At 27.7% G+C, this 16897-nt stretch overlaps 1 protein-coding gene across 4 annotated transcripts; it reads left to right on the top strand.

The window, feature by feature from the left end:
- The first annotated feature begins 578 nt into the window (after positions 1–578).
- LOC123305475 (zinc finger protein 300-like) lies at positions 579–4859 on the top strand. Of its 4 annotated transcripts, none has more exons than XM_044887197.1 (7): positions 579–677; positions 1881–1996; positions 2060–2284; positions 2743–2897; positions 3118–3366; positions 4193–4508; positions 4658–4676. In XM_044887197.1, exons 2-7 carry the CDS (start codon positions 1897–1899, stop codon positions 4666–4668), a joined length of 1056 nt encoding a protein of 351 aa, XP_044743132.1. In that variant the 5' UTR covers positions 579–677; positions 1881–1896; the 3' UTR covers positions 4669–4676. The 4 variants fall into 4 exon arrangements, with proteins under 4 accessions (XP_044743132.1, XP_044743133.1, XP_044743130.1 ...); XM_044887198.1 differs by having other exon boundaries at positions 1881–2034; positions 2107–2284; XM_044887195.1 differs by having other exon boundaries at positions 1881–2284.
- Positions 4860–16897: the final 12038 nt, after the last annotated feature.

Below are 16897 nucleotides of genomic sequence, written 5' to 3'. Positions count from 1 at the left end.
ACTTCGTGTTTTCTAACATTAATGCATTTTGTTACAATTTATATTAATATTAATTAAGAATATTTTCATTTTAATTTCTAACTATTAAATTTTTTTCGAATTAAATTATTAACGTTTTAAATTTAATGAAAATGAATTAAAATTATTACTGAAAACTATACGAAAATTATGTCAAAGTTATTTGAAAATCGATTTTTTAGAATATTTATTGTTATTTAAATTTATTAACATAATTATCACGCATTCTTATTACAAATTAGAAAATAATTTTCTTTATTTGAAGTTTATACAGGAATAAACGAGGATACCCGATCATGATTGGTTTATGCATGAAAATGTGCGAAACAGTTTTTCCTGCAGGTTACGAATGTATCGTATTTGCGATCGGACAACGGGGGTTTACGTTAAAACAGTGTGTTAGTTCCTAATTGTTTAATTATATTTATAAAAAAAAAATTAATATAAAATTATTTTGTGAAATATTCGAATTTACTACGAAAATAATTTCGTAAATAAATGTTGTATCGAATAGTATTTTGTTAATAATATAAATATATATATATTAATATAATATCAATATGGAAATAACGAGTGAAAGCTGAAAGTGAAAACGACAGACCTTGGCCTTGTGTCTGTTCAGGCTTTATTTTCACTTTCTTTTCATTTTGATTAGCGAAGTAAGTCCATTTTTTATTGTAAATTTTTGTGTTTTGTATCATTATATTTCCTATTTTAATTGCTTATTAATGAGAAAAAGTATTTTAGTATTTATAAATATGGAAATGCCGTATTTATATTATATATATGTACATTATAATATGCAACCAGTCAATCTAGGAAAAACAAATGTAATCATTATCCATTTCCTGATCGGGTTTAATAGTTATTTTATTTTAACATATGAAAGAAAATTATTAAATTTTTTTTAAAGACTTTTTAAAATTTATTTATTTAATTTTTTTATTTCTTTTTATGAATAATTGAATTTTAAAAAAAAGTTATTTTTAAAATTTTTTATTCAATGAGTTTTAAATTTAAAATATTATTTAATTTATATTTATAAAATATAAACAATTTTATTTAATTTGCGAATATAAATTACTTCATTTAGTTTATAGAAATTTAATATATTTAATTAATTTCTATTTATCTAATACCCTATTTAATTAAATTAAATAGGACATTTAATTGTTTTTTTACAGCTCTTAGGAAATAACATATTTTGAAAAATTCGCAGCTTGAAATTAAACAGTTTTTAGTTTTTTCCTAGAAATTTAAAAACAAAAAAAAAGGAAGAAAATTTAAATTTAAATTTTAGAATAAAATAAGGATGAAAATGTTTTTGGAATTTTGAAATCATAAAAATCAGAAAAAGTTAGGCTCTTGTTTACAGTTCCATACAATTCTATGAAATGTATATTCGTAAAGCTCAACTAGAATAATAATATGGAAAAAAACTTGAGTGTATACTAGTGACATCTTTCAATAGAGTTATAGTTCGTTCAATTAGTTTACAATATGCAAAACTCAATCGTTATGTAATTTATCTTTGCAAGCATGTGTTTTTTACAGCTTTAAATTGATTTTACATAAAATTAAAACGTTGGCCAAACTTTTTCTAAAAGCTCAATAGGCATTGAATACATTTTTCGTTATTACTACGATGGCTTAAACTAATTAAGTCTCAGCTGCCCAAAAAATGGCAACATTTCAAATTTATCTTTTTGTCATATCCTGCTAAACAAGCGAAATATTGGAGTTTTTATCTCAAAACTGATCCTTTTAAAATATCAAAATATAAACGATTCTAATTAATTCTTTCTACCACCTTTAAAATATGCCTAATTTTTTATAAATACAATTTCATTCTTGTGATTTAGATACGATAAATAAAAGATGGACAAGGTTCAAGAAGAACAACAACGCGTGGCATACCTTCAAGCACAGTCGGCTGCCCTCCAACAGCAGGTCGCTGCGGTAGCTGCTTTGCAGCAAGGTCGTAGAGAACAACAGAACAAAATGAGTTCACAAAATGTAACACCTGATTCCACATTCACAGTTCCTGATGATGGAATGGGGTATGACGGAGGTGTTCGTGTGTTACAGTCCATTGGTGGTTCCTGGACGCCAACATCAGTAGCATCTTCATCGGCTGAAATACCATGTAACATACCAAAGCCAGGCGTCATTCCATTCACTGAGCCGTATGCACCGGGAGGGTCATTGTCGGGCATCAAGCCGAATCCCCCAGCAAAGAAGAATTCAAATAAATCAAATAATTCAAGTTTGTATATAATTTTTTTTATTTTTTACATATATAACTGACTTCAAAAGAAAACGGGTGCTCTTTTCACAACTGACTTTTCTATGACCAAAAGTATCTTCGAATTCATTCGCCAATTTCAAAACAATAATGTTCATTTCTTTTTAATTTAATGAAAACCTTAAACTTAATGCTGTCGATGATATCCAGCACGAAGAAGGTCACAGAATTTTGGAAAGTGTCAAATATAGTATAGGTATATATGATGCTTTGTTCATTTACATACTATGTTTAAACTAAGGAATTGCCATGAATTAATGGCATGCGAGGGAAATGTTGGCTATATTTCTGTATGAAGAAAATACTTTGGTCCGGAGTGTTATTTATATTTATTTATACTATATATAATCTATATAGATTTATTACCTCTGAATTATTTGTTATTTTAATAAGAATTTTTAATCATTTTATTTACGTAGATAATTCTGACACACCAAAAGCGTTTTCATGTCCTGTTTGTGGAAAAGGATTAGCACGAAAGGATAAATTAACAATTCATTTAAGAATACATACAGGTGAAAAACCTTATGTATGTGAAGTATGTTTAAAAGCTTTTGCAAGAAGGGATAAGTTGGTAAGAAATTTTTTACAATAATTTTAAGACTAGTTTTTTGGCTCCCCTTTTTATGTTTATTCATATCATTTTTCTGTGAAAAATTTTCGTTTAATGCTTTAAGCCCATTAGAAATAACCAATTGAGTAGTGTGGTTTTTATCAGAGCCAAGATTCAAGTCTTAACATCCTTAATTAATTTTATCTTGTTGTTGCTAATATTTTGGAGGATTATTTTATAGGTAATACATATGAATAAACAAAAACATTTGACACCTACAAATATAGCGCCATTAGGAAAACGCACAGCAATTGCCGCCGCGGCAACAACAGCTGCAACTGCAACAACTACAACAAATTCTGTCAACAGCAATGATAAACCAAGTGATGAGAAACGCACTAAATGTGAAGTAGAAATTGCGCCAGCACATTCAACTCAACAAGGTTTAATTCCGGCACAAGCAACGTCAGCACAAGATCTTTATAAAACTGTGAGTAAATGAAATTTTTGCTTGGATTTAAGGGATTTTTTATTCTTCCATCCCAACTAATTATCATGTATTATTATAATTCAATATGAAATAGATGATGAAACATTAGTAAATCTATATGCAGGCATAAAAAAGGCTTCAATCTTTGAACAAGAACATAGAAAAAGTTCATATAAACTATGAATTTGAAACTATGTTTAAAAGACTTTCCGTTTTTGAGATAGACGATGATAAAATTTTGAATAAAAATAATAAAAAATTAATTTAATGATTTTTTAGGATTTCAGTTTCTATAAATTAAGGCTAGAATTTTTGCAATATAAGGAAACATTATTTTTATTATTATTTTCTTTTTAAATAGAAGAAAAATTCAAAAAATAAATGAGGACGCGATACATAGACGTTGGGATGTAATACAGACAGACAGACAGTATTTTAGAGGGGGGTTTAGATAGAGATGTTCGAAGGTTTAAGGAAAAGGCCGGTGGATTTAAGGACACTCTTGTTGTTTAGGAACAGGGGGTATGTAAAATTTATATAAATTGCCATGGGAGACAGTTGTGTCCTGGTCAGATATAGTCTACCAATGTAACGAACAAGTACAGGTCGTAGTGTTGCTGTTTCAGTACCTTTTATAAGATAAAAGTTCATATAAACTATGGTTAAAGATTTTTTTTTCGAGATAAACAACGAACAAGTTTTGAACAAAAATAGTATGCAAGTTACAAAAAAGGCCTATCCATTAATTAACGCCATGATAGTTGAGTTGAATTAACCCGGGTTTTAAGATATGTATAGAAACTATTTTTGAAATTTTTGTTCGCAGAATATACCACCAGTAAATTGGACATGTGAATTATGTGGGAGAATATTCATGAATCGTGAAGAATGGAGTACACATGCCAGAAGTCATTTGGATAGTAAGGTACTCTTAGGACAACAATTATGTCCAACTGTAGCACCGTGTTTTACACCACAAGCCGTACCCCAATATACCGGTGAACGTCAAGCATGTTTTGTATGCCGACAAGAATTTACCAGTAAAACTGAATTGATGTTCCATGTTCGCAGTCATTTTGAAGGCAAACCAGAATTGGCAGCTGATTTAATTGCAAGAAGTTTGATTGATTCATCGGGTGTTTGTACGTAAATTTTTTAACAAACTTAAATTAAGTTTAATAAATCATTAATTTAAATTTTTTGTATTTGTTCTTTGTTTTCGTTTGTTTTCTATTGATTGGCTATGAAATTAATTGGCATTGAAATTCAAAACAAAATATGGCACCGAAAGTTTCAAAATAATGTAAGGCATAGAAATTTAAGAAATTTAAATGTACGTAGTGGAATATTTAAAAAAGCGAGAGATTGGAATGTTTGTTGGAGTAATTTTAATGTATGCGAGATGGGATTTTAGGTTATGTGAAAAGGCCTAATATCGCAAGTGAAAGAAAAGTTAATATCAATGTTTAAAAAATGTAATTAATAAAATAAGAAACGTGCAATCAAAATTATATAAATAAATTCAAAACAAATTTTCTATAAAAATTTAGTTAATTTTTTATTAAAAAAAAGAAATCAATCAATCAGAATTCTTATTGCAATCATTATATTTAACAAATTAATCAATTTCTGTAAATACTATTTATTAGTCAATATTTTTTCTTTTTGTTATTTTGTATGATGTTCATGTTATTTAGTAATTTTATTTTTTGTTGAATTATTTTCGTTTTATTTAAATTTTATTTCGTTAACAAATCGATATTAGTAGTACTAATAAATCATTGTTTAACTAATTATTTTGAACATGTTTCATTATACACTACGAATAACAGCGACCGAAATTATATAAAGATCACAGAAACGCCCATGTTTAAGTACGTCTTGATTGGGACAAAATGAGAATTCTAGACACAAAATATGTTCGAAGAAAACACTAAAATGTGTTCAGTCTGTGAAAAGGCGAAGGCATATTCTAAAACTTTTAGCACAGCAATATAGAAGCAACCGCAGCTTAAGTCGTAGGGCTGCAATATAACTAAATACCAATACAAGGAATTAAAGGATCATTTACAATGTTTAAACAGTTCATTTTACTGCCTATCGTGTGTAATGATTTTCAATTTTCTTGTGTGTGATTCACAAAAACTTGTCAATTGCTGGCTGAATAAAATGCGGCCTCTCTAAATAAAGGCTGCTCTAAATGAATTACAATATGATTGACAACCTGTAGTGTTATTGTTAGCTTAAAGCAAGGATAACAAAATATACTGTGGATAAACTAGTAGGCTTATTTGTTTGCCTTTACAACAAAATACCGTGACGTTGCAAGCTGGCAGTGTATATTGAAATATCTTCTATTTCGCCAATGATTTGAAATTAATCATGCAACTATAATGTTGGTGAAATATAAAACCCCTTAGATTTACTAATTTACTTACTTCCATTATAATTAAATAGATTATATTTAACTCTGAAATTAGCACCACTGCCTTTGTAAATATTTTAATTCCTGCATTCATATTGCTTTATTATCTAAAGTCCTTGGTTCTAAAACTTACAATTAGATAATTCTTAATTTTGAGTGAGGCGGAGTATTACATATATGAGTGAGGTAGTATAATTTTTTCCGCCATTATTTGATCATAACCTCAACTTTTATGATATAATTTAAGTTATTAGCGTAAAAAAAGAATACAATCATTTTAATTTGAGTAAATAATATTTCTTAAAAAGGTATTAATTTGTTTATTAATTAATTTTATTAAAATATTGCTTTATTACGTAACAAAGTTATATTTATTTCGCACAAGTATACTAATATATTATCTATGTCATGTCGTAAAATGATATTCAATATTTTGTAGCTTTATGTAATATGTCAATAGTTTTTAAAATAATATTGAAATAATCATCTTCCTTTTTGCATAATAAATTATCATATTTACAAAAAATAGATGTTTTTAGAAACGGAAATAAAACTCTTCAGTCTAAACGGAACAAGGTATTTCATTCATTTTTTTGTTTGAAAGTGACAAAGTAGAATTTTGAAAGTCAGATAAATTTTTATAATGGTGCCTTAGAAAGAGTTCGAATTAACTTTTGTGCACTAAAAATCAGGAACACTTTTTAATTCTTATATCAATTTTGATAAAATATTCAAATTATTTCAATCACTCTAGAAAATGATAAGTATCTACATTTTAAATTTCTCCTAATGGACTCTAAATTTTACAGGTTCAGATTTTTAAGTATTTTTATTTATATACTATTTGGAATATAAAAGTCCGTAACCGATTAAACAATTCTACCAACAATATGTATACAAATTATAGTAAAATTTTACTGAAATAATTCTAGTAGTTTTTAGACTGAAGTGAATTTATCTTCCAGAAAATTCCTCTATGAAAAAAAAAACCTATCCTCCTCTTTGGTTGTAATAAAATGTTGTTGTTTGTGTTTATTAAATAAGCAAGATGAATATCTAGGAAACTCAGGATTATTTTGTAGGATTTTTAAAAAAATATTAACGTTCCGCAATATTTAATAAGTACAATTTCAATGTTGAAATATGTTCCTAAATTGAAACTCCAAAACGGTTCTAAAAACAAAAAAAAAAAAAAAAACAAATAAAAAAAATACAGAAAAAGTGGTTATATATTAGAACGAGATAATAAATTTAAAAAAAAATAAAGAAGAAATGTTCATGTATTTAACAAAAATTATGAATAATATGTGTCAATAGTAATTAATATTCGGTTTAAAAGTATCTTTGTAAAATGCCAATCGAGTTAATAATTGTTCATAAAATAAAAACTACTAGAGTAATTGGTGATATGTTATAATATTTGGTGAATTAAAAATTGGTCTCTTTCATAAAATCCGTATGTTGGCTTTTGTCCTGATATCGATTTCAATGTATCTTTCTTTAAAATGTGATAAAATGTGAAAGTAAGCGAGAATAGATGACAAGATGTCATCCAAAAATTGATTTCACTTTTATTTTTGGCTCGATAATGAACATATTTTGAAGAAATAAAATAATTTTACGACAAAGGCCCATTGAATGTATATGATTATCATAGCTCAAAGACTTTAATTACTGTATTGTGCCGAGGGTGTTATAGTTATAAGAAATTAATAATTAATATTCGTCACAAATATATGACTTTCAATTTCGATGTCATTAGAAGAGCAATAGGGACAGATATTGACTGCAAACTCAATGCATCCTTTTTTGTGGAGTGTTCAAATTTTTGCTCTAGAGTCACACACAATCCAGTAATTAATTTTTTTGTTATAATTTATATCTAAACGAGAATTTAGAAGAGACTGATTTAATTATTTATTGACAGAAAATATTGTAACTTGAAATGAGGATGGTATGTATGGAAACAAGTTTATTTTAAATTGTAAACAATACGCCATTAGTGCTAGATTCTTTGTCCACTACTCAGTAAAAAAAATTCTTAGCGCAGGAGCTGCGTTAGCTAAGCGAATTCCCTTAGAGATTGAAAAAATAACATATTTAAAAAAATCTAATATCGTATTTTTATTTTTCAAGAATTTTTATTTCGAAAACTAAGCGTTTAGAAAAAAATCACAAGAGTACTTTTTTGCTTAAAACTGATAAAAAAATACAAAAATATTTTTTATTTAAAAAAAAAATTCAAAATATTGTATCAATACAAAAGCAATAGCTCCATTTCCTTCGGCAATTCGCCAATATCGAGCAGCCTAGATAGACAGTCAAACAACAACCATGATAGTTGATTCTGTGAGTAGGGTGAGATGGATGTAAGAGAGTGCGGAAATTGGAGACACTCTTAATGGGACGGGATTGAACACGCATAATAATGACTACTGCATATGGGAATTATTGCATGTCATATCTTCTTAGTAGAGGCTCTTAAATAATTTAACTAAATTTATGTAGCATTTTTTTATTCTAATCTAAAGTTATAAAAACCTATACTATACTTACCCATAGCAAAAGTATGCTGCTGGTAAGCGATTTCGCCCAGTACGCAAATATAAAAAACTATTGAAATATTACCACTGATGTAAGGAATAATGGATAAATAACTAGAACATTAAAAAACGTTTAATTTTTGATCATTTGATCACAGATTCCACAGTGGCGCTAAAATATTCTTGTTTTCATATAGGCTTGTTCAGACGATGTATTTTCGACTAACTTAAACATTATCAATTTAAAAAAAAATTGCAATGACATTGTAGTAGTTTTTTAATTAAATATAGACCTACTTATCTAAACAAAAGTTGTAATTAACATAAAAATTTTTGTGAAAAAAATGAATAAAATTAGCTCGTGAATGTACAAATTAGACTAAATATACATGAATGCATTACATTAATATCTAAAAAAATAAAAACAAATCAGCTTTTTGTTTGAATTGTAATTTTATAAAGTAGGATAATAATTATTTTAGATAATATATTTAATAATTTAATACCTATAAAATGATCGACATAAGTAAAAAAAAACTTAATCTATCAATAATATTAAACATCAATAATTAATATGAACTATTGTAAGCGAGTAAAACGATTTTAATTTGTACTAAAAAAAAAAAACAAAATAAAACCAAACATCATCATTAATAGTAATTAGTTTTAATAATATATTTAGATCTATAAAGTATTAATTAATTAAATTTAATTTCCATATTTAATTAATATTATATACCCTATAATATTCAGTATTTTTATGTACAATGTTTATGCATATATAACTGTTATGTCTATAATATATACATATTATATTATACATATTATATGAAATATTATTAAATGTATGCCTGATTCTTATATATATTTGAAGTTTAAAATTATTTGTTTAGTCCCAAATTCTACTAAAATAATGGTATGGAGAGAAATCTGTATTCAGTTAATTTGTTTATACAGTGTGTTTATATCAAAAGTATCAACCCTTAATAACTTTTTCCTGATGTGAGTATTGTTTTGAGTGACAGCACGTCGATTTAGATATCGACAGGGAATTTCAAAAATGGTGCCTAGAGAATTTTGGGTTTCATTCCTTCATTTGCACCCACCCAAACGTTGAAATTTCAAATGGCAACCCCTACCTTGTACCTTCTTTAACCATGATAAAAAAATGAAATCGATCGATTGTTTCTTAAGATATACCTACTACATATTGGTTTTAGTTCATTGTAATGGTCATGAAGTAAATAATGATGTAGGTATTTGAAATCACAAATATCCATAGATTGGCTGATTTTAAAGACTATAGATTATCTATAAATATATAGGAGACTTTCTATAGATATAGATAGTCACTCATCACGATATCTCTGGAACTATAAGACCTAGAGACTTGAAATTTGGCAGGAATATTCCTTTTGCCAAGTAAAGGTCAGCTAAGAACGGATTTTACGAAATTCCACCCACAAGGGGGGTTGCGGGGGTGTTCATGAATAAAAAATTCATATTTTTCAATTATGGCTTTTAATAGTTCAAAACTTGGTCAGAATGTTTTAAATTACATTTAGAAATTTTTTAAACCTTCGGAGGGTAGAAAGGTGTAGCGAGAAAGTGGGAAGGAAATATCGAATATTTACAAATATACCTAAGTGGGGTATCAATTAAAAGAGCATGACGTGTACATTACAAAACTGTTATCCAACGCAAGGAAATGTGGAGGGAGGGGTGCGAGTGGGGGATGTTGCCCAGCAAAGCGGGTAGTTCCCAGCTAGTAAATTATATAATAGCAGTAAATTAAATAATAGCAGTAAAAAGTTGTGGTGTGAGTATACGGATTTTTCCAAAGGTGTGATACTTAAGGGAAGCTTTCTAAGTATTTTCAGATTGATCGTGTATTTTGCGTCAAAACAATCAATATTGGCTACTTGACTCAGTATAAAAAACAATAAGACGAAAAAGTGCATTATGTGTGAAGACCACTGATCGTTATATGAATTATGGAGATCACTGATCAATCAAACTTGTAGGTGTAGGACCTTAAATGAATAAGAAACAAAGTTACTTCTGCAAATGTCGTAATTTGTCGTGTTGCAAAAAGTCAGTGTCTATTTATCATCTATTTATGCGTTCGTATATGTGCCATTTTTTTGTATTTTTACGAACGCACACACGTATGGCTGTGGCTATGGCTCACATATAAACATTTAGGCACGAATAGTTTTTGTCTTTCCCGAGGTATTCTCAGCAGCGTTAGTGCAACGCAATATGAAGTTACTTAAAATTGAATGAACGAGCTGGCATAATCTGTAAGCTAGCCGTATAGAATTATAGATGATACCCGGTAAGATTTTTGGTTTATTGATAGTACTCGTAGATAAATAATATTAGATATCAGAAGAAGATTATACATATTTATCTAAATTATGTAAGGTAGGCAGCGTCTTTATTTCTATATGCAATGCACGCCACTGTTGCGGTCAATATTAAAGCAATAATATTTACAGTATATTGGCCATCAGTTATTTAATTTGCATGAATTAAAATGTTTCTTCGTCCAAGAACAATGAAATTGACTCATACTAATTAATTAATTAACAATAAATATAAATATAACTATCTACGATCACGAAATTCTAATAAACTAGTCAACTGTGTGTTACAGACTTTGTTTGACCAATAATGTCAGGAAATTAAAAAATGAGTATCTTTCATAACTAAATGAAACTTATATAAAATAAGTGAAAACAAACAATTGACTGAGTTAATTGTTGAAATACCATGTATAGACAGTGTTGATTACTCTGTCACATTACACATACATATTTGTCATACACATATAATGTACCTATACCTGATATACCTGAATACCTATATAATAATACAATTTGCGCATAATATGCGCTCTCACGAGTAAACAGTGATGTTTACGAAAAAAATATTTCAAACAAAAGTTGTTTAGTTTTTTATGAGGAACATTTTTTACATTTAAATTCTATCTCTAACGGTTTACCAGATGGGTCCTACGGACCCAAGACCCTATTGACCTATGTTGCTCATTTACGAACTCGACCTCACTTTTTACGTCCTCAGCACGCTATAAAATTTTCAGCTTGATATCTCTTTTCGTTTTTGAGTAATCGTGATGACAGACAGACAGATGACAGACGACAGACAGACAGACAGTCTGAAATGGACTAATTAGGTGATTTTATGAACACCTATACCAAAATTTTGTTCATAGCATCAATATTTTTAAGCGTTACAAACTTGGGACTAAACTTAATATACCTTAGTATATTTCATATACATGGTATAATAAAATAAAAGTTGGGATATTTACATGCTTAAAAATTAATTAACAATACTTATATTTCATGTAATTATATTTACCTAGAAAAATTTCCCAAGTCTTGATCAGGATGTCCTATATACGTTTTGACAAAGACAACTTTAAGTTGGAAATTTTTATTACCAAATGTACCTAGATTTTTTTAAATAGTTGACCAAATGTAATTATAGTAGATATTCTGGACTCAATAAAAAACAGAGGGATTCGGATTACTGGATTTGTTCGAATTTCTGACATCTATACATATAAAATGCTTTGTCCTGAATGACTTACGGATCATTGTACAGCCTTAACTATTCGTCCAGTCATCAAATGCACCCAATTTTTGTACTTTTTGGGTCAAAATTATCTTATATGCTGACTTTTATCGAAATTGGAGATAACAAAAATTTCTCGATTTTTGCAATTTTTTTAAAGGGTACCCCTTTGTTAAAATCGAGAAAATCGCAAAAAAAAATTTTTGGAATTTGATGAAGCTCGGTGGATGGGGTTATTTTGATCCAAAAAGTATAAAAATCAGATCAATTTAATGATTGGATGCAGAGTTTCTGAGATATCGCAATATTTGGATCAATTTTAGCCCGTATCTCAAAAACTATTCGACCAGTCATCATTAAATTTTTGAGTATATTACAACTCTCGATAAAATCATGTGATCCATGGAACAATATTATAATGTTAATCTTCAATGCACCTAGAATCGCACCCTCCGATTGTATTTGGAGGCGCTCTCTTCAACGTATAATCAAGTTCACTCTAGAGAAAAGCATCTTTTACTATGCTAACCTAAACATGGTGATTTATGGTAACCAAGAAGAAAGTCTATGCGTGGGACAAGAAGTTCATTGATTCGATGTACATGACGGTGCTTTTTTTTAACATCTTGCGGTAAGTTTAAAAAATTTTCTTTTTTAGTTTTTTTTTTTTTACTTGCTTACAGCATATTTTCTTAGTCTTATATTATTTTCTTATTGTGCTGTATTTTTTATTTTTTTCCATCGCTTCCATCAAAATATATATTTTATTTTGAATAATTAAATATTGAAAAAGAAAAGTTTGAACGTCAGTGAATAATAAATATAGAAAAATACATCCTAAAGTTGTGGATTATATGTATAAATTGTATAATTAATAATTGTAAGGGGTAAAATATTTTATTTTCATTATTTTTATTTCAATCAACAAGGACGCTAATTAATATCTTATTACAAATACCACAAGATAACAAAGTATTATAATTTTATAATACAAATTATTTTTGAAAGTAATGTGAAAAAATAAACTGTAAAAAATTAATATAGATACCAATTTGAACAAAAAAAATACCAATAATTTTCCATTATTATTGGTATGACATGGGAGCGAATTATGGATATGATAAATAATTGATACGGCTCTATAAAGGTGGGCGTGGTTCCTCTATAAGACCTTCAGTCTTATCCGCGAGCTCAACATCAAGCATAAAAATGTATGTACATGTAAAAAAACAAATTATATTATTAAGTGTCTGATTTATTTTTTTTTTTACATAAAAAGAAAACAATTTATTTAATTATATCACATAAAAAATATAATATATTATTTAAATTTGTTATATTTATTGTAAATTTTGTAGTACAAAATTTTGCAAATAATTTTATTGACCTATTTTTAACAATATATTTCTAGTAAGTAATCATTAAATGAATACTTACTAGAAAAACTTTTATTAAAATGTAGGAGAGAGCTGGTTAAATCGTGTCACTTTTAAATTTTCCATAAGATCTTTTTTTACAAGCTTTCTTTAATTTAAGACTTGTTAATAAGTGAGTTGGTTAGTTAGTTTCTTTGGGCCAAATTTTGCAAGCTGAATTAAAACCACATCTTCTTCACCTACGGAGTTAAAATTTGACATGTTGGCTTAGCTTCGGTGACGAACGTTTTTTATGGTAAGTATGTCCTAATTCTATATCTCTTTCCCATTACTTTCACCATCTTCTCATACATTTTTTAATTTTAAATTAGAAATTTAAGAAAAAATACTTTTTGATATACAAGCTTTTATTATACTAAAAAGTATAAAAAAAAATTTTCTCTGAATTCTTCATTCATTAATATTTGTAATAGTTTGAATGCATGCATTAAATCTGCGTAAAGAAAGCTGCAATTACTCTTTACGATTCTGTCTTGACGTAAAACGACTCAAAAAGTTTTTATACTTTGTTATAAAATTGAAATTTGGCAACTATTAAAAAGAAAATTTATTAAAATAACTAGATGATCGCCAGGCAAACTTTTGATTCTTATGAAGGAACGCTCTTCGTATGGAAATATAAAAGGAAATTGACTCTGAAATTTTGAAATATTATATATCTCATATGTAGGTACTCCGAAATGTTGAGTACTTTATCCCTAAATTTCTTAAAATAAAGACGTAATAAAAAAGAATGAGATATGTCGTGAGACACTCGGTGAGAACCATGTTCTTTTCGCTATAATTTATGTATTTTTAATTTAATTATTGAAGTGTATAGATTTCGAACCGACGATTCATATTGAGATATTTCAAGATAATAAACTATAAAAAAGTGTCTGGTTTTTTTGTCCACCCCCCAACTGATCATTGCTTTAAGCTAAATAGGTACTTGATTTCTTAAATTATCAATAAATAATCTAATTTTACTTAAATTTCAATAGAAACATAAGTAAATAGATTATTCTTTAAAATTTATGAACAATTCCTATTAATTAACTATTCGTATGATTCAAGTGAAAGGTAGGTATATACATAATACAAATATAATTTTATTAATTTACTGATATTTTAACAAAAAAATAAATGAACCTTGATTATAAAAAAACTTTGACATTGACTTTATCACCGGTGGTAGAGTTATTTTAACAATAATTAGTTTTTATATATTATTTAAGAACAAATTCACACTTAAATAAATACAAATAATAAAAATAAAGATATATTTATGAATTTCCTATAAGATTTATTGTTTAACAAATATAATTAATTAAAATATTTGTATGTTTGAAATAAAGTTTATAACTATATTACAAAATATCAAGGTCGTTAAATAATATCTATAGAAATATTTTTGCAAAAAAGTAAATTAAATTACCGTGAAGGAAGATACACAAGGATATTACGTATATATTCGTGTTTATTAGTGAAGAATTTGTAACAATAAGAAATAATGTTAATATAGATAAAGATCTAGGCACTATTGTTTCTCTGTCGAATCCAATTTATTTTCTTTTAGTAGAAATTATAGTAGTTAACACATACGAACATAATATAAATTCACTGTGAAATTGGGACGCCCTCATTGGTGGTAACCACGTAGCAAGAGTAGCAATTGCTGTGGCCCCCCGGATAAAATGGGGTTTTGCGTATTCAAACCCGTTCACCTCTGCCTGAGTCTAATTTTTTTAGTGAAAGCTATTATATTACTTAATGTCAAAATCGTGAAACGTAACAATTTGTCCGACTAACCGATTATTCCATTGGCGAAAATAAAATACAAAAGTTCATACGAATAAGTAAATGGAAAGGTAAACGAACAAGTTCAAAATGTTGAAATTGTCCATTAATTTGTAAGAGTAACAAGTCTACATTGTTATACTATGTATATATGAAATATATCAAGGTATAGTTACTAATTTTTGTCCCAAGCTTGTAACGCTTAAAATATTGATGCCACGAACAAAATTTTGGTATAGGTCTTCATAAAAATCACCTAATTAGTCCATTTTCGGTTATATATTCTTCCGTCCGTCTGTTTGTCTGTCGACAGGATAACTCAAAAATGAAAAAAGATGCTGAAATTTATATAGCGTGTACAAGACGTAAGAAGTGAAATTGAGTTCGTAAATGAGCAAATAGGTCAATTTGGTCTTGGGTCCGTAGGACTCATCTTGTTAACTGTTAGAGATAGAATAAAAGTTTAAATTTTATAAATTATCTAACGAAAGAATTTCAAATTGATCTTAATCTTACGATGCCCAAAATTAATATGAATGAAACATTAATTTTTTTTTAATTTACTAGTAATAACTGGTAAAGAAACCAGAAGGTTATTCTTCACATTTAACGTAGATATTACGCCTATTTAATATCATTAAAGCGTATCGTAACTCTTAAATAAATTAACTGTATATTATTAAAAAAAAATATTAATATATTTTAAACCACCTTCAACAATTGTTGAAATTGATCAGTGTCAAGGAAGTGGCTCGAAATATAATAGTTTTTATGATTTTTATGAATTTCTCTACAGCCCCATCAATTTGAGTTGAATGGTTCAAAATTTGAATATAAATTAAGTTCATGTAAAAGAAGAAGTTTTTTTGTAGTTAAAATTTCTCTGCTCCTATTCTTTCCCCTTCATGGAAATCACCTCTTTTTTGGAGCTACATGAGTCAGAAATTTTGCCAATCGTAAAATTTCAAGTTTGCGCTCAATCTGTCGGGTTTTTTTTTTATTGAAACGATTTTTCTCAAAATTGCAATACTTCCGCTATCCAAACTTGTAAGGATTTTGTGCATTTACATGCAATACGTGATACTGAAACTGTTAAAAAATGACTACTGTCATTTAATGCAAGTGCAAAAAGTTCTCTAAAGCGTTAGCAATTTCGTTCGTTCCCGCCGACACAACAACAATTAATTTAATTAATAGTTGTGATGGCTTGGTGTAGTGCATGATATATACATGAAGGAGGTGCACTCAGCTTCTGAAAATAATTGAGGAGCTGATAAATGAAATTATCAGCGGGAATGGTGGTAAAACACAAATATGATATCACAATGGGCTCTATAGCCTAAGTGTGTCCTTCGCAAAAAGCCAATATAACCCAACCTGTATTAATATATGGGAATCTTATCCATTTGCCATAATTAAATTATAATTTAAACTGATAAAATATTTCGAATTGTATATATATATATATATATTTAAAAAAAAATTAATGCATCAAGTATGAAATTGAAATATAAATAAAATATTTAATTACAATATACAAGCCGTGACCTTGCTTACGTGAACTTTAAATCTGAATAAATAAACGAAACATTTTTTCACACAATATTTTTCCTCAGACCTAGAGATAAACGTAAATTATTTTAAATGCCCCTGAAGCTTTTACATAGCTATATAGCTATATCTAGTTGCAAACAAGAAAATTTTTAGTATCTAATTTTTTGTTGTTTGCTTTCTAATTTTTTGCT

Source organism: Chrysoperla carnea, chromosome 1, assembly GCF_905475395.1.
Source record: "Chrysoperla carnea chromosome 1, inChrCarn1.1, whole genome shotgun sequence".
Taxonomy (NCBI): Eukaryota; Metazoa; Arthropoda; class Insecta; order Neuroptera; family Chrysopidae; genus Chrysoperla; species Chrysoperla carnea.
This window is presented reverse-complemented; position numbering and strand designations above follow the sequence as displayed.